Below are 24,248 nucleotides of genomic sequence, written 5' to 3'. Positions count from 1 at the left end.
ACTGCGCACAGTCGCAAAGATTACAACAACAAAATAAACCCCCCCCCCCGACCCCCACCAAGTTACGAACATTGCTCGTTTGGCCCAAAGTTTCCCATCACTTTTGCTAACAAGTGAAAATGGATAAGGGATGTGGGTGTGATCGCGTAAGTATAAATGTGTCGTAACCCTCCAAGCATTTTATACAATTGCAGAACATGCTTGCCAACAAGGTCATTCAATTGATTTTGATAACGTTGAAGTGTTGTGCAAGACTAATAATTAATTACTGGCCGAGACTAATTCGAGAATTTATTGAAATTGAGAGAAATATAAACACTTTTAACCGCTCCGACAGCTATAATTGTATTCCTTGTAAAGGCAACACATGCTAATCAACTGTGATTAACAATCCATGGCTGTATATCCATAATACAGGTTTTTTTAGTTGGATCACGTAAATGTGTCTTTAAACCCTCTACCACCCGACAGCCAACTCGTAACGTTTGTCACTTACACAGAACATGCCAATTTTTTACTAGTACAGCACACCTATGTGTTGGAGAGCAAATCCACAACATTAACAATGATTTACATTTAAACTTTTACAAATGTTGTGTATTTGCTCTCCAACACATCGGCGTGCTGTACTAGTAACAAATTGGCACGTTCTGTTTACGTGACAAACCTTGCTAATTGGCTGTCTCGGGTGGTGGCAGGTCTAACGACACATTTATTTTTTCGCGCTCTAACCCCCCCCAAAAAAACCTACATTATGGATGACAGTGGTCATCCATAATGTAGGTTTTTTTGGTGGTCATCCATAATGTAGGTTTACAATAAAACCCCCTCTCTGCTTTCCGTCCCTGATTGGCTCACAGCGATAACGGTCACCCTGCTGCTTCTCTCTTTAATACCGGAAGCAGGTGGATGGCTTCACTCTTCTGGCAAACAGCCCGATGGTGCTGGCTGATGTACTTACCAGCGAACCGTCACGGTACATCTCAAATTGTAAATGTTGTGGATTTAGTCTCCAACACACCGGTGGGCTCAAGTAGTAAACTACACTATACACTACACACCACACTATATACTATACACTACACTAGTGATTTGCGCGTTCTGTTTACGTGACAAACCTTACTGGCTGTGTTGGGTGGTGAAGGGTTACGACACACTTACGCGGTCGAACCAAAAAACCTTTCTAAATAATATTGGTTGGCGAAAGCCTGCTGCGTGTTAGAGCGAAAAAGGAGCTATTCGTGCAAAAATGCATGGTGAAAATATAAAATAAACACGTAAAACAGCTGTTGTGAAAAAACACGTGTGTTGTTTTTTGTCTGAGCATTTCCAAAACGCACCGCGCACTGGTGATAAAACCAGCGAATAAGAACAAATGACGAACGAGATAAATGTTGTACCGTGAATAAGAACGACCCGACTCGCTCAATATGTTTCGCCTTGACTTTGATAAAAGCGAATAAATTGTCTGTGAGAGTAGCTTCAGCTCCTCGGACTGAAATTTGCACCAATCGCAAGCATTTCTCAGAGGGATAGAGTCCGCAACAACAACGTTTTACTCAGTACAATATCTTTAAAATTCAGTTTCAGAGTAAAACATTAGTTCAACATCAGGCTCAGGAAACAGAAACGCTTTCAAAGTTGGAAGAAACCCCAGCCGCCCCCCCCCCCTCTGAAAGCCCCACCCGCCCGTGCAGCAAGGGACGTTTCCACGACGTCACAGAGACCGCGAGCGCGTGACTCGTGACTCAGAGGGCGTTTACGAGCGCCCCCACCGCCACCATCGTGAACACACAACTGTTCAATAGAGGTTCATCGCACAAGGATGTCACATTACACAATTCAGTAACTGAATAACGGTAAATCAGGATTGCTTTGAAAGCAACGGGTAAAAATACACGTACATTTTTAAATTCACTTATGGTAATCATAATGAAAACACGAACATATATTACTTTTGTAATTGCAGTAAGGGTTCTTTTTAAAGCATTAAACCGGACGGCTTGGTAAGAACCTCGCACCAGTAACCATATGCACCAGTGGCATACGCGCGGATACCAAAATCCCATCGACATCTCAGAAACGAGTAAAAATGCCCTCCCAACGTTCTACGCAGAAATCGTGCAGCCAACGGTAAAAACTTCTACAAAAGCTAATTACATTCAAGCCGCATACGAGGAAGTTAAAAACTCGTAAAGTTGAAAAATAATACGTTTGTTTACACAGAGCACAGCCAAGTTGCGCGCCCAGACGCCGGTGGCGGCACCCAGCGCCGTCAGCCGCTGTGCTCCACGTCCACGCCGCCGCCGACGCACAGCCCATAGGGCACGTCGAGTGGCGCCGAGCCCGGCTCCTGGAAGGCGAAGCCCCCCCGCAATTGCCCCGTGAGCAGCTCCGTGTACGTCTGGGGCCTCGCGTGGAACTCGCCGCCGCCCCCGCCGAGGAACGCCTCTCCCACGTGGTGCTGCTGCGTGCGGTGCTGTAGGTGCTGATGGTGCACGTGCGGTCGCTGCTGGCGGTGGTGAAGCTGTCGGAAGACGTGCGGCGTCTCCGTGCCGGCGCTCTGCGGACGTTCGGGCGTCCCGCGCGCGAGGCTGGCGCCGGGCCCTTCCTCTCCGAGCGCGCACGACGAGAGCGGCGGGCGCGGCGGCACGCAGGCGACGGCGTACGTCGGCGCCGCCGCGTGCCAGCCGTACTGCTCGGCGGGCTGCGTGCGCTTGAGCGCCGCGTCGATGGTCGCGAGCGCCCGGTCAAGGACGTTGATTCCCTCGTCGCCGTCGCCGTCGCCGCCGCCGCCGCCGCCGCCGCCGCCGCGGCGGCCGCCCGGAACCCCTCCCCGCGTGGCGTCCGGCCCAAAGAGGGAGAGGCTGCCCCGGTAGGCGGGCGCGGCGAGCGGCGGCTCGGGCTCGCCGACCGGGCAGTAGCCCGTGGGCGCCGCGTCGTAGCCGGCCGGCGACGCCGGGTAGAAGTAGGGCACGAACGCCGGAATGGCTTCCGGCTTCACCGGCGTCGGCGGCGACGTCACGAGCTCCGCCGGCTTCCGTGGCTCTGCAGGACGAAGCGAACGTTTCTTTTAACGCTTTTGAAAAAACGACGTCGAGGTCGCGTAACAAAAAACCAACCACCGTCGTGAAAGCGGCATGTCGCCTGGCGCGCACGCCGCCAGACTCGGCGCGCGTTCGACGCTCTACCTTTGTGCTGCTGCAGCTTCACTTTGAGCCGGCGTCGCGTCTCGTTGCACGTGGCCACCGCCGACTCTCCTGGGTTCGACAGCAAAGCAGAGGCGAATTTAAGTTTAAACGTTCGTGAGATAAGAATCACTTCTGACGGGGCGTTTGAGAAATGTTTTCAAAAGTTGGCGTTTCGGCTGGGCGACCCGTGGGGCTCCCGATCAGAGCGGAGAGTCTTGTGACTGCCGGGGGAACTCACCGTTCTGCTCACACCAGCTTCCCTGGGAGGCTTCCGCAGCACAGCTCTGAAAGGCCGAATGCTTCTTCTTGCGCTTCTGCTGCAGGTGGTGAGGATCTGCGATTTGAAATGTTGAGGTGTTTTCAGTGATTGATATCCGATTTCAACAAATTAAGAGGAACATGAAAAATAATAAAAAATATATAAGACACGTTTTTAAAAGACGTCCTAGTTATGGGTATATATGGCACCGCGGCCGTCACGACGCAGAACAATGATGCCGCCTGTAGTGCAGGAGGCAACCTCATTTCTGCAAAGCGTCTGTATGCACTTTGTGCGTACAGCAATTATTTTTTTGTTACTAAATCAGCAATGGTATTTAGAGCTGTGAAGAGATAATGAAATTTGCTGGCATTAGCAGAACCATTTATACACCCTGGCGAATTCCTCATCGCCGGTCACTTCCCCTTTTGCTTGCCGTGAAAAGAACAAACGCCCAATTGTTTCCACATTGGCCTCCTCAAATGCGGACTATTTCCCCTCCTCTCCGACGTCCGCACGAAAGCCGAGGCCAACGCGTGTGCAGGGGGCGACGACCGGCTAGCCGGACGATGACCGGGCCCCCCCCACCCCCCGCCCCTCCCCCCTCCCTACCATACCAGCAGCTGGGGAAAGTCGAGGCAGAACCGATGGGCCAAGAAATTTTATGGAATTCAGAATTTTGGACTCGATTTTATTTTAACAGGGCCCACGGAAAAATGCAATTCTCAGCCTATATAGTCAAGTGAGTACAAAATCTGTACGGATTATATGGCTGGGATTCTCGCCACACGACTGGGATTTTCCCCATCCGATATGGATACTTTATTCACAGGTAAGAGCAATACGCGCATTTCCCGATTTCGGTTGCGCAATCACGGTCGCCCACAGCGGTGTTTCCCAACCTCACGGCTACTCCCACGGGAAACAGGTTTCTACGACGACCACCGTCGGATGCATTGACGGCGCAGTGGCTTAATGTGCATACCAGTGTGGTGGGTCACAATGACATACGGAGGGAGCTGCCCCACTGTCACAGGGCCAACGAAAAGAGATGCCAACCACTGCCGCCACAGGGCCTGCCCGAGGCGCCGTGACGGAATGCCGAGTCTGGCACCTGGCTCGCGAGATTCCTCGGCGTGCTGCAGGCCGGGGGCTTTCCCAAAAACCAGTGCTCGTGACCCATCGAGGTTCGCGGCTCCACGTTGACCAATCGTCCCCAGCCCAATTCGAATGAGGTCGCCACGCACGACACGTGTCTCAAGACCATTCGACGGCAGCCTCGCGTGACGTGGACAGCACCGATTAAAATTACGAGCGCCGTCAAAGTCGAGCGAGACGCACTCGAGGCCTGCACCTTAACGTGTGCACGTCAAACGCGCGACGCCTTCGGTAATCATCGAGCGCGCGTGCAGCGTCTCAAAAGGACTTCGTGTGCAATCGAAGGGAGAAAATTTGTCGGAGCGGAGAAGCAGGCTTCGTCAACGGTGGGTCGCGACGACCGCAGCCGACGCTAAATAATTCGGCCTCCGGCGCGGCAAACATCGGCGCCGTGTCCTCGCACGAGCCTCGGCCTTCGTGTCGATGCCGGCCCCCCGCCCCCCTCACCGGTGTCGACGGGGGTGTAGTGGAACTCCAAGGGTTCGCTGGTCTCCCCGTCCGAGGGCCGCAGCAGCTGCACGCGCACGCACACAGGCACGGCCGTGTGCCCGTCGCGGTACGGCGGCGTGCGGAACACAATGGCCACCTGCCGGTGCACGTCGGTCTGCGAGAAGACGCCCTGCGCCTCCCAGGCGTCCTCGTCGAAGAAGCGTACCGCGATGTCCTCTGCGTTACGTGAGAGGGAGCCAACGACACGCGCGCGTACCACACACCGTGCACACACCGTGCACACGCACACACGCACCACACACCGTGCACACACACACCACACACCGTGCACACACACACCACACACCGTGCACACACACACCACACACCGTGCACACGCACACACACACCGCACACCGTGCACACGCACACACACCACACACCGTGCACACGCACACACGCCGCACACACCGTGCACACGCCCACACGCCGCACACACCGTGCACACGCCACAGACCATGCACACACCACACACACACCAGACCGCGCACACACACCACACACCATGCACACACACCACACAACGTGCACACAGACACACCATGCACAAACAAGGATGGAAATAAGATGAGAGGGATGCATAAGTGGATACATAATCGATAATTTCATGTAAATTACAGCTCTATGTCAATCCACTGTTGGACGAAGGCTTCCCCATGCCGTGTCAGTTATGGGGGTAGTTTGACCGTATTTGCCTACACTGATAAGTATTCGGGGTTGGTCAACGGGGGGCCAGGGACCGGCTCAGATGTCACTCGGCGATATCTCAACAAATTCTGGGCCCCACTTCCCTTTGCCAACCCGCACTGACCAGTGTGGTGCAGTACGGTCAAACAACTCCACGGTCGCCATGACGCGGGCTTCGTCCAGCAGACGCCTGACAAAGAGGCTGTAAATCATAACTCGTAAATAATAACTCTTATATTTTCCTATTGTAGATCAGCTATAAGCATCTGTAAGATTCGAGGTGATCATTGTTAATGCTCGACATTCACTAACAGAGTTTAAACATAGCATCGCTGCAGGCCGTTCGGTAGCAAATGAATCAAGATAAGGGTTTCACCGGAAAACTGCGGTAAATGTTTCTACAGTGTAAATAAAAACACATTCATGGCAGCACTTCTAAGAACTCGTCATTTCTGCGACGTTATACGCGTGCAACAACTCGACTTTGTTTGACATGCATATTTGGAACGAGTTATCTGGCCGACCCGTAGCGCGGCTGTGCGGGTAGATTCACGCGAGCGGCTGAGCGAGCGATGGTCTCACCTTTTTGGACCTTGTCACACAGGATGTAGCGCTCGTCCCCCCCTGCCGCGCAGCCCGAGTGCTCGTTCAGACGGATGATCTTGAGCTCTGACGTGTTGCACCCCTCTGCACACGGACGCCGCACGGCAAGTTGACGGCCCTGCGTCGCGCCCGTTCGCGCGCCTGTTCACGCGCCTGTTCACGCGCCTGTTCACGCGCGGTGCGGCGGCTCCCGCCGACGACCGGCTCCTGCGGCTGCCTGTCCCTCCTATAGAGCGTTCCATTTGCACTTTCTGCCATAACGTGGCCTCGACTCCATCTCTGGCCTGTAGCATCCTACCTGCGCTTCGGATCAGGGACGGCCACCTATGGCTCCTTGACTTGAGGTCTGCGGCCGCACGAAGCCGAGCAGCACCTCAAAATCACCCAACTTGTATATTGCTCAGTCACCGAGAGCACCTCGCCTGCACTAACCAGGTTTCAAAACACGATGCGGTCCTCCGTAGGAAGATGGCTCCCCCCACCCCTGCTCTGGATGTAAGTGACATTTTCCTCCGTGGCTGTGTATAGACGTTTTATAAATTCAAATTATAGCCTTCAAACACATTCCTACTGCTACACGTCACTAGCACTGACACGCTGCAAGCAGTAACTCACCGCTAGAACACATCAAACAACCACCTGCCAGAAAACACCACTCCTCTTTATATGGCGGTGTTTGACAACGGTGGCGTTTGTGATTTCTTTTGCAGCCTGTACTGTGCAAATATAAATATAATGATTAATATAAAAGCGTTCAAAAGCCCCTCCGATACTGTTTGAAAAGCGACACTACTTGAGCCCCAACTCCAAACTGAACGCACAATTGCTTACAGGCCCCACACACACGAGCACGTCGCGCTCCTCGCTTCCCATCCACGCGAACATTTCCGACGGCGATAAAAGCTTCGTTCCCGTGTTGTTATTGGTGTTGGTCTCGCCACCTTTTCACAAATTTCATTTGTACGCCGAGATATACCCACACAGTGGAATTCCGGCAAGTGACTAAATGGAGCCATGAGCGCTTTCGAAGTAATCAAGATTGCGCGGCAACAAATAACACATTTGAGGCGGACATTTCCGCGCGGTGCCGCCATACGACGTGCACAGCGGCACTCCGGCGCTCAAGCAGGCGCCCGCGCGCAGGAGAGAAACAAAACCCGGGCCGTGTGCGGACAGCGGCAGTCGCCCCGCAGGCCCGGCGACGCGTGCGTGCCGGGCCCGGTGGATGATGCCGCGATCGGCGATAACGACGCCCACGGGCGCCAGGTTCCCTCTCTGCCGCCCTCCGACGCCGGTAAATATCGCCAAGCGCGTGGGCACTTCCAGGTTTGTAATTTTTTTTTCTGTAATCGGACATCACGATACATAACCGTGTGTTCGGTTTTGGCCGCAATTATCGAGAATCCGGTCATATCGAAGAACAGCCGACTTATTGTAATCGTACAGCACGTATACCGAGTGCGATGAAAAATAGATGTCAATAATTCCTATTATTAAAAGCCACCCCCACCGTCTGGGGGTTGATCATCAAATGTATCATGCAACAGTAATTCAATTTGTAATGTGTGCAATATTTCACACACACAAGTGATCATGAAGCACGGCTAAAAATAATACGTTGTGATAAGTTTAAAATGCCTGTCCTATATACAGCCTTGTCCTTGCCATGTGAATGTGGAATTTACACCAGTGGCTCAGGGATGCTAATGGAGAGGAGTGTCGTCCTTGCCCGTTTGACAAGTCGAATGCCCCCCGGGTGCCTTCCGCGCGAGAGCCGAGGATCTCAAAGTACTCTTGTTCCAAGTGATGAATCGGAGATGGAGCCTTGAACCTCGCTCAAGGCAACACTTCAGCAGATTTAAGCCTGGCTAATGCTCGGCCGGAGGAGCCACCCGGCAGCACCAGGGGCCACAGACGGCCTCAGGATGACAGGGGTCCGCACGCCGAGCGGGCGGGCGTGAGGAGGAGGAGCGTTCGTGAGCGACTCACTCTTGTCGTAGATCGGGTTGGAGACGACGGGCGGCAGGGCCTTCACGATGGAGCCGTGCGAGTTGATGAGGAAGGCCTCGAAGCAAAACCGCACGGCGTTGAGGTCCAGGCCCTCCATCTCAAATGCCAGCGCGCCCACTGTGAGCACAGGGGGGGTAAACACACAGGGGGTACACACACAGGGGGTACACACACGGGGGGTACACACACGGGGGGTACACACACGGGGGGTACACACACGGGGGGTACACACACGGGGGGTACACACACGGGGGGTACACACAGGGGGTACACACACAGGGGGGGTACACACAGGGGGTACACACAGGGGGTACACACACGGGGGGTACACACACGGGGGGTACACACACAGGGGGTACACACACAGGGGGTACACACACAGGGGGTACACACACAGGGGGTACACACACAGGGGGTACACACACAGGGGGTACACGGGGGGGGTACACACACAGGGGGTACACACGGGGGGTACACACACAGGGGGTACACACAGGGGGTACACACACAGGGGGTACACACACAGGGGGTACACACACAGGGGGTACACACACAGGGGGTACACGGGGGGGGGGTACACACACAGGGGGTACACACACAGGGGGCACACGTCATGTCAATCGGAATCAGCATCGGTGGATTGATATTCACGGAACATAACGGACGGACTCGGCAAATCAACCTTCATTGGAAATGGGCGCGATGCCACAGGTCTGGAAATGTCCCTGCTCCAGTCGGAAATGCCAACCTTGGTCTGGTTTTACAAATCACCAGGGTATTATGCTTGTGGTCATGACGATGCCATTTATGATAAAAACCATAAATGAATACCACTACAAAATATTATTATTACTCAAGATGCACTCGCATGCTAATCTCTGCTCTGAAAAGGCCAGACATGATCAAAATCGTTTCATAAAATCTGCAATTGAGCAGCTGTGACGTACGTAGACAATCCTACCTCACTGGAATTTTATGATTTGATGGGATTTCTTGAAAGCCCAGACGCAAAAAAACTAAATAAAGGCAATGCAATACGATTTTGGACAACGTGTGCATCAGGATGCTGGCGAAAACCGCCAAGGCGATTTCCATCGTGTCGTCATCGCTCCACTGGCGCTCCTTGGCAGGCTCACCGTTGAAAGGGTCGATCTTTTGTTTGGTGACCCTCATTCGGATGGCGCTCATGATGTCTTTCCGCTTGGCGCACTGGATGCCCAGGTTCTGGAATCTGGCGTCACAAAGCGTGGGCGGGCGAGAGCACAGGCCCTGTCAAGGAGCGCGACGATCGCAGCACTTCAGACGAATGAAACGCGGCAGATCGCGGAGATAACGACGCCGCGTACTTAAAATAAAACGATAAAAGTGGCGGCGCCGCCGCCGCAGCCTTCACGTTCTCAGTTGAATGCGTCCCAGTCCCTCGATAAATACGGGTGGCTGGGACGGGCAATCGGGCAACCGCAACGCCACGCCGCCCGGGCCCCCTCCTTTGTGTAACCGAGCCGACGGCCCGGTTGGCTCCACCTCGCGGTCCGGTCCCGCCCTTGAGCCCCTGCCACCACTTTGCGCTGCTGCACGTGCCCAGCGTCTGCTCTCGAGCAGTTTGAGGTGGAATTGGGCAGCGAGAGCCATTTTCTTTTGCTAAAAGCATTTCTTTGTGCAAAGTGCCATGGTACGTGTGCGTGCGTGCGTGGTATTTATTGTAAACGTGGCCCTCACTCAAAACTGTTCATTTCAATCTGTGGACATTTCCCGTGAGATGCAGTGACGGTAATAACAGAGACGATCGCAGTCAGACAAGCGGCGCTACGCCAACAGAAGTAACGCAGTGGCAACACGGCGCGCTTCAGGTACAGGACTCTCTCGCTCTCTCGAGGGACATGTCACCTTGGCTTGTTCTCGATGGAAGAGGTAGATGTGTACCCACGCTTTACCCCACCATCATTGACCTATCAACTCGTTGCAGTGCAATCTATGTGCTGCTAAGTGGTCGGCCGATGAACGCGCCGCTGCTGCAAGTTGGCCTTGAGAGCGCCGATAGATCCCATTGTCAACGAAGGGGGCAACAACCGCGAGGCTGCTCCATCAAGGATAAACGCGTCATCTGGTAACCGCGAGCAGAGGTAACGCGAGACTCTCGTCCCCGATGGAGCCGATGCCGCAAACTAAGCGACGAACATTAATAATTAGATCTCCTCTTTGCCAGTACCAAAATATAATAATAGGAGTTTTCCCCTTTGTTCTGGCAACAAAACCGAAACCTTTTACAAGGACTCATGTCTGCGTTAACCACAATACTTGTGGTCAAAATGCATTTAAAAAACACACACTTTGATAATATATGCATTGTCCTTGAAACTGATTGGTCCACACCAGGGACGGCTTTCTTTTGAGCCTCGACCCAATTGGTGCTAGACCAGAAGACGCCAAAAAGCCGTACAGCTCAAAGACAATGCACTATCAAAGTAATGAGGGCTCGGGGTGAGCATCTACATCATTAGACCTCCTGTGCGAGTACCAAAATATAATAATTAGGTTTTCCCCCTTTTTTCTGGCAACAGAAAAAAGGGGAAAACCCCTATTATTACGAACATTAATAAGGCAAAGTTTCTGCTGTGGTCCGGGAGGGTCCAGCCGCCTGCCTCACGGCGCATTCACCTGGGACGTGCGCACGCTCACGAGATTTTACGCGTTGGTTTTGATTGTATTTAACCTTTAAAGTTAAAATGTAAAAGTACTTATTTATGTTTTTTTTTCTGTCTCCAAACTTCTACCGTCTGGAGTCCCCGAGTGCGGCTCCGGTTGCTCCATTGTCCCGGCCGGGCCGCCGCCAGCCATCGCCAACTTCCGAATTCAGTTGAAGGCCCTAGGCCGTGCCGGGGTGCTGCCCTCCCCTCTCCCGCGTGTCTCTGCCCCCATCTCCCCCTCTGCCCTCACGTCGTCGCTCGCTTATGCAGAACGTCGCGAGATGCTGTTGCATTAGACAATACGTAAACAGAAGCTGTTATTCTTGCAATGAAGCTTCTCCGTTTGTGGCACGGCTCGTCGTTTGTGTGGACGAGCACGCTGCTCGTGCTCGTGTAGTATCACAACACATTTACAGCATGCCATCTACAAACAGAAGTATTTTTAGAGAGCCACATCAATAATATTGACTGCTTGCAGAGTATAGATATCAAAGCCTTATTATTTAGGCCACTTTCATGCGTCGCTGCACTCGGGCAATCCATCACCGAGAGGTCGCGTTTCTGCGAGTTCAGCAAAAACTCGCTTGCGTTGGGCTTCATAGAGCTGTTGCCGCTTCTGCTGCACGACCTCGTGTTTTCGAACTAGGGCCGTGGGTGTTTGAGTACGAGGCGTCCCAGCCCCGAACTCAGGTCAGCGTTACGCAGATGCGGTGGGCAGCGCTGCCAAAAAAGCCATGTCGAGCGCCCACGACCATAAAACTGCACCGAAGCCCACAGCTGTTCCATCATTCGGCCTTTCCCAGCAAGAATCCCATTTTGCTGAAACACCGCAAAGAGTCAAGGGAGAAGGAAGGCGGGGGAGTGAACACTCCACATCGACGGACGTCCTGTCCAAATTTCCTTAGAGAGAAAGCAATACCTGGAATCCTTCCAGAGGAGCACTTTACAGGAAATGATGAATTCGTACAATTAAAGAGCTGTTTCCCACATTGACCCCCAAAACTCTGCTCGTGGATGGAAGCCTCTGCCAGCAGCGTGTTGAGCACTTTCGCCACTCGTGCACCACTTTCGTGGAGAACGGCCAAAATGGCAAACAAATATTGTATTTGACAAGTTGGGAGAAAATGTAAGTGCCCAGAGAAATCGCACAAATAAGCGAGAGACAATACTCAAGAATGTGCACAGCCATCACAGAAATATTCAACTTTCTGTGCTGCCATTTTGCATCTCACATCTCAACAGGAGTTTTGGTCTCTCAACACAAAGTCACTTTTGCAAATGAGACTAGTCTGCTCTCTATTTTATCACATAGTTAAACAAATTAAACTTGAAACAGACTATCTGCAGGGTCCAGGGACAACACATACAAAGTCACGTATTACAGGCGTGCATCGCCGCTCGCGGAAACCAACGTTTTCCGCCAACACATATCTCAGACGGTGGATCCTTGAATCTTCCCCCCCATGCTGCCGGTCCGTGCGCACGCCGTGCATCAGCATGTGTGCCCGTGATGGCTCACGATGAGGGAGATGAGCCGTGATGGTGGCGATGGGCATTGCCATGATGGGCAGCGACGAGGTGTGATGGGGGTGCGACGGGCCGCGACGAGCCGCGGCGGAGCGAGTCCTTACTGAACGCGGAGGTCGGGGGGCTCGAGCGTCGCCTGGAAGATGCCGTCGTTGCAGTCGGTTCCGACGAGCGCGTGCGGGTGAGGCCGGTACGGCTCCTCCTTGCTGACGAGCGACACGCGCAGGAGAACGCGCTCGCTGTAGTTCTGCACCTGCAGTGCGCAAACGCACGCGCGGGGGAACCAGAGGACGTGCTTGGCGCGAGCGCGGACGTTGCAGATCGCATCCAGGTTTCCTGCCTCCCTCGCGTTGAGAAGAAGAAATGGACATTTGGATCTTTCGTGGAGAGCAGCGTACCACTTTGAGAGCAGCCGTGGAATATAATGGCCACGGAACCACCGCTAAAGTGGCTTCAGTAGTCTTCTCTATCCACACAAGGGGCACATCATGCTGTACCTGCCCTGCAGTGTTCGTCACGTGTCTATCGCGGTATTACTCAGAGCTGGAATACCAAATTAGAAAAGGTAAATGATTGTGATGGTCTTTTTATTTTGCGCAGTGATTGGTGACCGAGCTGAGATCACCAACTTGAACCCCGTTTAATCACGGGCAGCCAAAACCTGGATTTGAACCCAGGATCTTCGAGGCGCTGTTTCGGTGCCCCGATCGGCAGGACACCTGGCCACCTCGGCACATTTACCTCTTACTCAACGAAAGATATGTACAGTTTAACACGTAGGCTTTCGCGACCAATGTTATCCATAATGTATTCTGGACATGCATTACAATTGTGTTATTGACATCACCTCATGAGAGGAAGACATTCGAATGAGACAATGAATTATAAAATAAGAATTTTTTATATTTTCTCAGAGAATGGTCCTGGAAGGGGACTTAAAATACACGACACATGACGATTTGGATTTGCACAGCTTCTGAATGCGAGTGCATCTCAATGCACCATGCAGAACAGTGCGCATGTTTGTTTTTATCGAAAGCGAGAGCCGTACGCAGAGGCAGAAAGAGTAAGATCTTGGCGCCTGGACTTGATCAGGGACAGGCAGGCAGGCGACAGCTAGGACTGCTGAAGACTAAATGGGCAGCAGAGGAGGATGGGCGCCCCGGTATTAAGTTTTCAAGAGGGAGCACTCCTCCACCATTAGACGATGTTCTGCCGCGCCCGGTGAAGTACGTTCGTCACCAGCAAGACTTTACTTGGCATCCACATTTATACACACGCGTACGGCTGAACCGCACGCTCACGACAGAGGTGAACACAGGTGCATTACACGCGTGAGTACATGGCACGCAAAGCACACACACGCGCAGTTGATATATACACACACAGCTTTATACACTTGCATGCGTGTGTGCGTACGTGTATACATAGATGTCTTTGTTTTTACTAGAACCAGCATGATGTAAAAATTGAGTGCCATTCCACAGATAAGAAACTCCTTTTAATGGTCTATAAAAAGTCCCTCTTTGTAAACGAGAGCCCTCACCGATATGACAATGATGATGACCGATGAACCACGGCCGGATTAAATGTCTCTCTTTGACGGTGCCAGATTCACGGCGCTGTCGGTTCCAACGGGGCGCCCGCCGCACGAGGCGACTTCGCAGCCACCGCTCGCATCTCCTCCCCACGGTTTGCACCACGTGATGCGGGGTACGGGGGCCTTCCTCCAGCAACGGAGTTGACCAAGGGCAGCGAGAGGCTTTGCCCAGAGCAGCGGGGGAGGCTGCCCGCACACCCGCACACCGTGTAGCGATGTTCACCAATGGGCACGGGTGTCTTGGGACTGGCACCCGAGCGGCAATCGGCTTTCAGAACAACATACATACAAACAAATAAATAACGTACAGCCCTATTGTCGATCCGCTGCTGGATGAAAGCCTCCCCCCCGCAACAGAGTGGGTCATGGGGGTTGTTTGTCCGTACTTCACCACGCTGGTCAGTGTGGGTTGGCGTAGGGGCGGGGGGTACGGAGCCAGGACCGATTGCGATATTACTCGCCACCGATGTTAGCCGTGGCCGTGAATCAGGCTCGGTTGGGTGGGTTCATCGTGCAGTGTGCCAAACGCCGCGCCACTGCTAGATTCACGTCGACGCACGCCGAGGGTGCAGAGTAGGGGGAGGGGGTCCGTGGGTGGATGTCTTGTGACGTCTACTGTGGAAGTGCACAATCGGTACGTTTGCATGCATTTTTCAGAGAACTCCTCCGAGACCCGCTCCACCAAATTCAATGAATGATGCGTCATTTGAAAGCCTGCGATGTTTAAGTTTATCCAGCGGATGACAACGTAAAAAAAAATTCTCTTTGACCAGACAATTTCGCTTATCGGCCCCGGCGCTGCCCATCTGCTCGATACCAATTACAAACGCCCGGTGCGTGAAGCAGCTCCATTTCAAAATCACACATGGGACAGGCGTTGTGGCGTTAATGTAGGGAGTGTGTGGGGGTTGGCGGAGCTGTCGATGTTAATGGGCTTCCCTCCATCGTATAAATGGCGGGAGGCGAGTATCAGCCAAGCCGATGAACGGCGATGGTCGCACGAGCGCCGAGTCGCTCTGCCCGTCGTGTTTTATTCGTGAGAGGGCGCCCACCCGCAGTGTCGCTGGAGGCGAGAGAAGAGACGAGGACGGGGAGAGGTGAGCACTGGCAAATCACCTGCACGGCAGGGTAGGTCTTGGTGCTGGTATCGCTGCGCTCGCCGAAGATGCTGCCCGTGGCGCGGCCCTCGCACTGGTAGCGGAAGCGCATGCCCCGTTGCTTGGGCTCCTCCACAATCACCAGGGCCGGATCTGGGAGACGCGGCGAGAGGAGAGCGGCACGGCCGCGATCACCACACGCAACACAACGCCCCGTGGCAGCAATGCATCAACGTCGCTCGACATCGGAGACCTGACAACAGATTTTTAATCGGTGGCTGGGATGTGTTAACTACCTCGCCTGGTATTCAGGAGGTCGTGGGTTCAATCCCCACCCTGATGCTTGCTGCTGTGCGTTTGGACTTTGAATGTTTCTCTCCCCATGATTGCGGGGATTTTTCTCCGGGTTCTCCAGTTTTCCCCTCGACATTTAGAATCAACGTGACACGTTTAGAGTATTTGGCTGCTTTACATTTCTACATAAGCCACTTCGTCGAGCTATGTAGTACAGTGGGCCCTATATGTTAGTTTAGTTTAAATGGAATTAGACGTTGTTTGCGGTTGAACACCAGCCCGACGTTCTCAATGGCGATTGTGCCATCACTAAGCAGGCAATGTCACAATTCATCCCCCAGGCGAGTAAATCAATCGTCACAAATAGACAAAATTCCAGAAGACTATTTGTTGTCTTGTCTTTTGTGCCCCGTTATTTGTAAATCGAAGCTAAATGTTACCCTCAGTATATCGTTTACAAATGAGATGCACAAATAGTCATCAATTCTCACTCGAGTCGGACAGCCGCAGTAGGCCTTGCGTGGCTCACACACACACACACTCGCACCTTAAAATCCATCACTGTCCCCTCCTATGCTCCCACACCTATGCTGCCCGCCATCACCAACCCGCTCCGGCCAGCGTATTGAAGCACGGTCAAATAACTCGCACGACCAGCACGGCATGGGGAAGCCATCATCCAGCAGTGGATTGACAAAGGGGCTGTGCATTTACTGTGCTTGCAGCGCTGAATTAAAGCTCAGCAGCTGCTGCTTCTGCACTTTAAGACTCCGCGAGCCGCGAGGTTACTGCATCTCAAAGCGCCTCGACATTGGGCGGTAGAGAAGGTGCGAGAGAGGTTCCTCCTTCCACTTCTTCGCAGGAGGAAGCTGCGGTGGAGTCGCCTCGTGTGGCCCCGGCGTGGTTTACGAGCCGGTTTATCGCTCCAGGCGCCGTGCGAGCTAGTCGTTAATCGCGTGTCAAGCGACCCGGTGGTACGCGCCCGCGTCAACGGCGCTCTACCAGAAACAATTCATATTCTCATTATTGTGGTTGTTGCCAAGCGGCGACGAGTAGATTCTCGTACGCCTCGCGCGCAGCGTGCACGCAGCCGTGCGTCTTCCGCTCTGGGTAAACCCGCATCGCCACCAGCAAGAGAGTTCGTGTAGTCGGTAAAGTCAACATCTTGTCCCACTAACGTGGTTACGCGTGTACTGTACTGTCGTGCAGACGCAACACCAACAGAGGAGCATTTTCCAATAAATTACACGCGTTGAAATGAACAGCAGTTATTGCAGTAATCCATTGTGCGCTATTTTTTTATTTCATGTATTGAACATGTTTTCACCAAGCGACTTTGAATGTGGGGTTGGTGGATCGCGCTGATACCATCCGATGCTTTAAGCGCTCGTATCAACACTTGCTAAGTTAGACCCAGTGAACAAATGCAGCGGGAAAAAACACAGCTCCGAAAAACTCGTGCAGCAAATCAGTTTAACCGATCGGCTCCCTAAGCAAGCTCTTGTCCCCTCTCTCACCGACCTCCAAGCTCGCTACCGCATCCCACGAGCCCCACAAATCAGCACTTGCTTTGTGGCGGCGGGGGTGTTTTTCAGATCAGCGGTGGTTTTCACTTCCAAGTGAAAAAAGTGCCATCTTTATGAACTCCACATCCTCAAGTCAGATGCCCGTTTTATATGGTTCCATCACCATTGACTTGTCACAATGCATTTATTTTATCGACACCAAAGTGATGGTGGGGTGAGTCGATCCCCGCCTCCCTCTTCTCATCAGTCAGGCGTCATGCCAAAACCGAAGCGCCGTCTGGACAAATATATTGCGAGCTCATTACGCTGGCCAGATTGTCTCCCGCAGTGACAACAGCCCCCCCCCCCCCTGTTAGAGCGGCAGTAGCGCACGTGCAGCAGCAACAAGAAGGCTGTAGGAAAAAGTAGAGAGTCTCATTTCCTAACCGTCACGCAGGGATTCCCGGAGGAGTCCGCGAGCCGGACGTCACGGGCCCTGTGGTGCCCGGGGCCACGTAAGGCTGCGTGGGCGCTGCTTGGGCCGCTGCTGCCGCCCACGCCACACAAACACGGGCTGCTCAAGAGGAACTGGAGATGAGTTTCTTTCTCGGAAAATGTGTTCCAGGTATTCGTCGGCGTATCTCAGCCCTCGCTGACGCTGCATCTGTATGCGCGCGAACTCTTCTGCCTGCACCCAATCCTGACCCGACCGGCGCCGACTGCTTGCTTAAGAACGAGCCATATGTTTTCTTGCTATCAAAATACCGAATTGTGCTTGGCTTGGGATTGAATTAAGGTTAGAATTGTAATTAAGCACGTGCGAGGGTTTATACTTGGATAATTGCTCATTCATTCATTCACGGTTGTGGGTCAGCTGAGACGCTGATTCAAAATACGATGTAAATTACGCCCCCTTACTACCGACTGGTCAAACAATAAGCCTCGCCGATGCTCAAACACACAGTTCATCTTGAATCCCGACCCACACGAGACCCTCGTTTACCCAGCTCACCTCTTCCGCTCGAGTCCCATCGTCGACAATAGAACGCCCTCTACTCGGAATCGTTCCTTCTCAGAAAAGGAACGCTCTTCACAGGAAGCGCTCAGAGGTGGGGAGCGCGCAGGGGCCGCACATCACTTCCCAGCTCGCCGCTCGGCCATCTCACACGGGAATGCCCCGAGGTCAAAGTCGACACCGTGGAAACGGCTTCTCGTAGCTCCTTACAACTGGCGGCGCTTCCGCTGCCCTTACGGGATGCGGGGGACGCCGAAAGGAGAAGGAGAGGGCACGCGCTGGCTCACCCGGGGCGAACCCCCCCCCCGCCGCCCCGTCAGGATGGGGAAGAGAAGTGAGGAGTGCGGCGCTGAGACATCCGAGCACAGCGGCCGCATTGAAGCCTCCCCGCCGGAGTGGCGCGCCGAGATTAAGTTCCCAGCAGAGAGGAAGCAGAACTCTCCATGCGCTCGCGGGGTTCCAGAGACCCACAACCACAACGTGCAAACAGCGCGACAGCCTGCGGGTCGAGGCGGTCAAGGCGCTGGGTTAGGCAGAGGGCTAAGGACATTTCCAGGGCCCATTCCAACCACTGCGACCAACACCGTGTTTTCCTGGCAGTGGCACGGATTTTCCAACACTGAACAACAACAACAGATGCACCTGCTCCATGTGGGGAGTGATGACTTGCACTACAAGTAGACTGCCACACAGACAATGATGAATACCTAGTCGGTAGCAATCAGCTCGTGTGTGGCACTTGATGATTCGCTGCATCATTTGGCTGCGAGAGATGGTCACGGCTTTGGGATACCTTCATGACCGATGATGACCATGATCATCCTGTCACCACTGGGGAGCCTCATCCAATCCTGAACTCTACCCCACTGGCATTATGCAAAGCCTCCGCAGATGCTGCCAGCATCTTTGCACATCGGTTGAGGGATTCTGCTCAGGCACAGTGAGCAACACGTAAGGGGCTGCTTTTGATTTGAAGCTGCTCTTGCCCAAGACGTGGGTGCTCGGCTCTGTCAGCGATGCGCCCTCAGAGCTGCGTGCCAAACGCTGTCCTCAGAGCCCATGGTGAATAGTGAAGACAACGCTGTCCAGGTAACAAGGCTGTCCAGGTAACAAGGCTGTCCAGGTAACAAGGCTGTCCAGGTAACAAGGCTGTCCAGGTAACAAAGCTATCCAGGTAACAAGGCTGTCCAGGTAACAAGGCTGTCCAGGTAACAAAGCTATCCAGGTAACAAAGCTATCCAGGTAACAAGGCTGTCCAGGTAACAAGGCTGTCCACTCAAACACCGCCGCCGCACTCTGTACGTCTTGTGCACAGAGACAAAGATCCCCCATATAGCCTTAACAGACTGTTGGGGCAAGTGCTGTTAGCGAGTAGCAGCTATGAAGGCCGGCACGGTACACGAGGGGGTGATTGGCCAGCACCACGCCCGACCGCCTTTGTCTCCCCAGTGACGATGTTTTTACACACTGCACCAGGTACTCATTTGAGGCTGAGTCGACCAAGGGGAGGTCCAGGTCCGATTCAGTTAATCGTCATTGGTGTTGGCCGCGAGCGGGAATCGAACTCGGGTCACCGGGTTCGTAGCGCAGCGTAGCGCTAACCGCTACACTACCGCACAAGACAAAAACAACACACATTTATACACAAACAACACATCTATACACACAAAACACATTCCCATTGGCACCCATACACACGCGACTCCTGAGTGCACACTATTCTACCACATCTTCCATTTTTCAATACCCCCCCCCCCCCCCCTTTACAGGTACACGACTTCTCATCCTCGATCGCACATGGACACCGGTGAAAAAGAGATTCATAGCTTATCGAAATAAAGATGCTCATTCTGATTTAAAGCTTTCGTGACTGCAAGGATTCATCTGCTTGGTTCTTTCGGTAAAGTCACGTAGAATGTCTTATTTTGTTTTATTGTTTTATTCTCATTCTACGTGACTTTACCGAAAGAACCAAGAAGATGCTCATTCTGATCACACACACGTGTATGTGTGTACCTGTGCTGCACACATACACACACACACCTGTATGTGTGTGTGTGTGTACCTGTGCTGCACAGGTAACCGAACCGGGTGAGCACCCGGCGGCCTGCTACCAACTGGAGTCCCAACTGGAGTCCCAACCACAGTCCCAACTGGAGTCCCAACCACAGTCCAAACTGGAGTCCCAACCACAGTCCCAACTGGATTCCCAACCACAGTCCCAACTGGAGTTCCAACCACAGTCCCAACTGGATTCCCAACCATAGTCCCAACTGGAGTCCCAACCACAGTCCCAACTGGATTCCCAACCACAGTCCCAACTGGAGTCCCAACCACAGTCCCAACTGGAGTCCCAACCACAGTCCCAACTGGAGTCCCAACCACAGTCCCAACTGGAGTCCCAACTGTTGTCCCAACCGCAGTCCCAACTGTTGTCCCAACCACAGTCCCAACTGTTGTCCCAACCGCAGTCCCAACTGTTGTCCCAACCGCAGTCCCAACTGGAGTCCCAACCACAGTCCCAACTGTTGTCCCAACCACAGTCCCAACTGGAGTCCCAACCACAGTCCCAACTGTTGTCCCAACCGCAGTCCCAACTGGAGTCCCAATCACAGTCCCAACTGTTGTCCCAACCACAGTCCGAACTGTTGTCCCAACCACAGTCCCAACTGTTGTCCCAACCGCAGTCCCAACTGGAGTCCCAATCACAGTCCCAACTGTTGTCCCAACCACAGTCCCAACTGTTGTCCCAACCACAGTCCCAACTGTTGTCCCAACCACAGTCCCAACTGGAGTCCCAACCACAGTCCAAACTGGGGTCTCAACCACAGTCCCAACTGTTGTCCCAACCGCAGTCCCAACTGGAGTCCCAACCACAGTCCCAACTGTTGTCCCAACCACAGTCCAAACTGTTGTCCCAACCACAGTCCAAACTGGGGTCTCAACCACAGTCCCAACTGGAGTCCCAACCACAGTCCCAACTGTTGTCCCAACCACAGTCCAAACTGGGGTCTCAACCACAGTCCAAACTGGAGTCCCAACCACAGTCCCAACTGGAGTCCCAACCACAATCCCAACTGGAGTCCCAACCACAGTCCCAACTGGAGTCCCAACCACAGTCCCAACTGGAGTCCCAACCACAGTCCCGCACGACGGAGGCCACGCGGGGAGAACGGTGGGGGGGGGGGGGGCACAGCGCCGCCACCAACGCGGAACAAACGGAGCAACAACTTCTGTCAGCAAAACACGGCGCTCGCTCGGCACGCAGGGACAACGCGTGCGTGCCACGTGCGTGCTCCAAGCAGCATCACAACAACCTGGCCACGTGCACCACAGCCCTTCCACCTGCAGTCCGCTCATGCACGACGGCATCATCGTGATGGTTGCTCGGCCACACTTCACTACGCTCGCTCAGGGAGGGTTGGTGAAGGAGGAGGGTAGGGAACGTTTGAGGTGCAGTACAACACTGACTTTGTGCTAGCGCTGTCGCATCCACTCATTGCCAACAGCAAGCAGCCTATAGCACCTGTTATTCACAGGGCCTAGCCGTGCCAAGTGCTATCCAGGCTGGCTCGCTCTTGATTTTAGCTTCCGAGATCGCACCGGTGATGTCGGCTTAGTGCATTAACGGGCCAGATATAAATTTTGATTTAAAGTTTTCGTGACTGCAGGGATTCATATTATTGGTTCTTTCGGTAAAGTCACGTAGAAGGGAAACAATAAAATAATACAAACATAAAACAATAAAATTCTCACGACGTTTCGACTGCAACACAATCATGATATAGTTGCGTTCAACATAGCAACTGGGGTAACATTTGCAATAATAATTATAATCACTTGAATCAAATATACAGTGCCAATAGGGATCTTCCCTGGTTTAAATTAATAGTCTCGTGATATCCGAAACAAACACTTAAACAATGAAAATATAGTACATTATATATTTTTTACATTAACGCACCTATACGTTTACAATTTCCGATATGTCTGCACAGCAATTAGTACTCTACTTATAGTAATAGGTTTTACCCTTTTAACTGGCACAAAAAACTGACACCTTTATTCAAGGCATCATGTCTGCAATAACCACAACACAAGCAGTCAAAATGCAAACAAAAAGACAACTCTGATAATAATTGCAGACATGATGCCTTGAATAAAGGTGTCAGTTAAAAGGGTAAAACCTATTACTATATCTTGTTACTGGCAAAGGAGGTCTCATAATGTAAATACTCTACTTATATTGATTAAAGTCAACTTAATCTATACGATGTAACTAAAGCAACAGCATTATCAGCAATGCATCCGCGTTCCTCTAAAAGCTCAGCACCGTATCGAAGACTCACCGAAGCGGCGATATTCCATTGTGATGGACAAAGCCCCTAGCACAAATATCTTATCGATGTTAATGCGATATTGGAAGCGGAGTGCAGCAGCTACCGACCGCCGTAACAGCAGCAGCAGCCTCCTCTTTCCAGCTGCCTCTCGCGAACCACGCGCGCTCGCGGCCGTTTTATAGACTACGTGACGTCACTGAGGTTCCCGCACCCCCTCCCCGCCCACCTCTAGACACTACGTCAACCAATCAACAGCGAGAACGCGAGACCTGCCCGATCGTCGATTGGTCGACGGCGGCGTGGCAGGGCGGAGCTTTCGGCCGTGGGCGGGCGGACGTCACGAGGCGCGTGAGGCCTCGCTTGTTTCGGGGGGAGGGGGCGTGGGTGGGATAGACCACCCCCTCCCCCTCTCTCCCGGCGGGGAGGGGGGAACAATAAAATGAATCAATCACTTTGACATTTCAGTGGTTTTAAGGGGGAATTTTCGCTCGTTACGAGTTACGTTATGAAAAACACCACCAATAAAAACACGTTAAAATAAGAACTCGGCGATATCATTTTTTAAACTACCCTAGCTGTTGAAAGTGAACGCAATGACGCAAGTGACCAGGTACGGGTTGCCCCCCCCCCGACGCTGCCGTGCCAGTTGGTTGCGCTCACGTGGGGGGCGGGGGGCGCGCGTGGCGCCGGAAGGGGGCCCCGGCTGATGGAGTGAATCAGAATGTTTATTGATGCTGGAGGAATCCGATGAGCTTTAAAGCTCTTTTTCACGAATGACCAGCAAGAGAGTGGGGGGGGGGCAGAAAGTTACAACAACAAAGAATACTAAAACACGATAGGAGTGCAAAGTGTAGGGGAAGGTAAGAAAAGCACTAAAAAATGTTTATTTAACCAGGTAAAGTCCACTATTGGCTTCTTTTTCAGAAGCCATCTGGCCACAAATGGTAGCTCAACGAATTGGCTTATCACGTGGAGATGTCGAGCGCTGCCCAGGTTCACGCACCCACGTGGGCTGGGACATCACCAACACGATGTCGCTGCGATGAATTAGGGATTCTGGACGCCGGTCAAGCAAAATAACGGAGTGGAAGCCCACGGAGTGGAACGCGCGTGCAGGGTGATCGTTACATCGCAGAATCGTGACGGATGGCGGCGGCTTGGGGAGGTATTCATCCAGCAGTGGATTGACCATGGCTGATGATGAACACCTTTCTAGTGAGCTAAGAATGATAACGTTTTGGTGATTGATGCATCACAGTAATGATGATGATGTTGGAGGAGGAGGATGATGACGGCGATGACAACGGGCGACGTCCCCCGAGGAGACGGAGCATAGAGATCCTGGTCCAGCCGAATGTGTTTGTGTAAGCAGGATCACGAGACCACGCTAAGTCTCTTTCGCAAGGAAGACCTGGGTCAACAAAACTGCAAAATGCAAAGCAAATAGAATTGAGGAACGCAGTGAAGAGAAATTCAACAACTGTCGCACTTGTTTGGATGGGTGATGGGTGGACTCTTGTATTGCAGGATTGTGAAAGGTGGAGGCGTCTTGGGGGAGGCCTTCACCCAGCAGTGGATCGACCATAGGTGACGGTGGCTGATGATGACCCACGTGTTCAGGAAGGCCGAGGGATGATGCCCTGCTCAAGTTAACATTGCGTTGCTCATCGCCTGCCTTGCAGTCCTAGGCCAGTGGTGGGAATGCAACGCGTGACTGTGATGGGTGTGTGGCAGTGGTTCTCAACCCTTGTTGGCAAAACGTCCCCCCGCCAAACCAAACCCACGG

At 53.0% G+C, this 24,248-nt stretch overlaps 1 protein-coding gene across 1 annotated transcript; it reads right to left on the bottom strand.

Moving 5' to 3' along the window:
• Window positions 1–278: 278 nt before the first annotated feature.
• On the bottom strand, window positions 279–22,638 carry LOC116939710 (uncharacterized). Its single transcript, XM_032948466.2, has 10 exons — window positions 22,472–22,638; window positions 15,328–15,461; window positions 12,716–12,864; window positions 9,534–9,628; window positions 8,377–8,514; window positions 6,367–6,471; window positions 5,056–5,274; window positions 3,430–3,525; window positions 3,192–3,260; window positions 279–3,048 (listed from the first exon to the last, which is right to left on the bottom strand). Exons 1-10 carry the CDS (start codon window positions 22,488–22,490, stop codon window positions 2,276–2,278), a joined length of 1,797 nt encoding a protein of 598 aa, XP_032804357.2. The 5' UTR covers window positions 22,491–22,638; the 3' UTR covers window positions 279–2,275.
• Between the last annotated feature and the right edge of the window lie 1,610 nt (window positions 22,639–24,248).

This window comes from Petromyzon marinus, chromosome 6, assembly GCF_048934315.1.
Source record: "Petromyzon marinus isolate PM22_M1 ecotype Great Lakes invasive population chromosome 6, UKy_Petmar_22M1.pri1.0, whole genome shotgun sequence".
Taxonomy (NCBI): domain Eukaryota; kingdom Metazoa; phylum Chordata; class Hyperoartia; order Petromyzontiformes; family Petromyzontidae; genus Petromyzon; species Petromyzon marinus.
The sequence above is the reverse complement of the archived record's forward strand: the minus strand, read 5'-3'. Positions and strand labels throughout refer to the sequence as shown.

Coding starts and splice junctions, on each gene's coding strand:
- LOC116939710 (XM_032948466.2), bottom strand. Junction 8,515..9,533: donor AAAGATCGACCCTTTCAACG/GTGAGCCTGCCA, acceptor CTGTGCTCACAG/TGGGCGCGCTGGCATTTGAG. Junction 3,526..5,055: donor CTACACCCCCGTCGACACCG/GTGAGGGGGGCG, acceptor TTCAAATCGCAG/ATCCTCACCACCTGCAGCAG.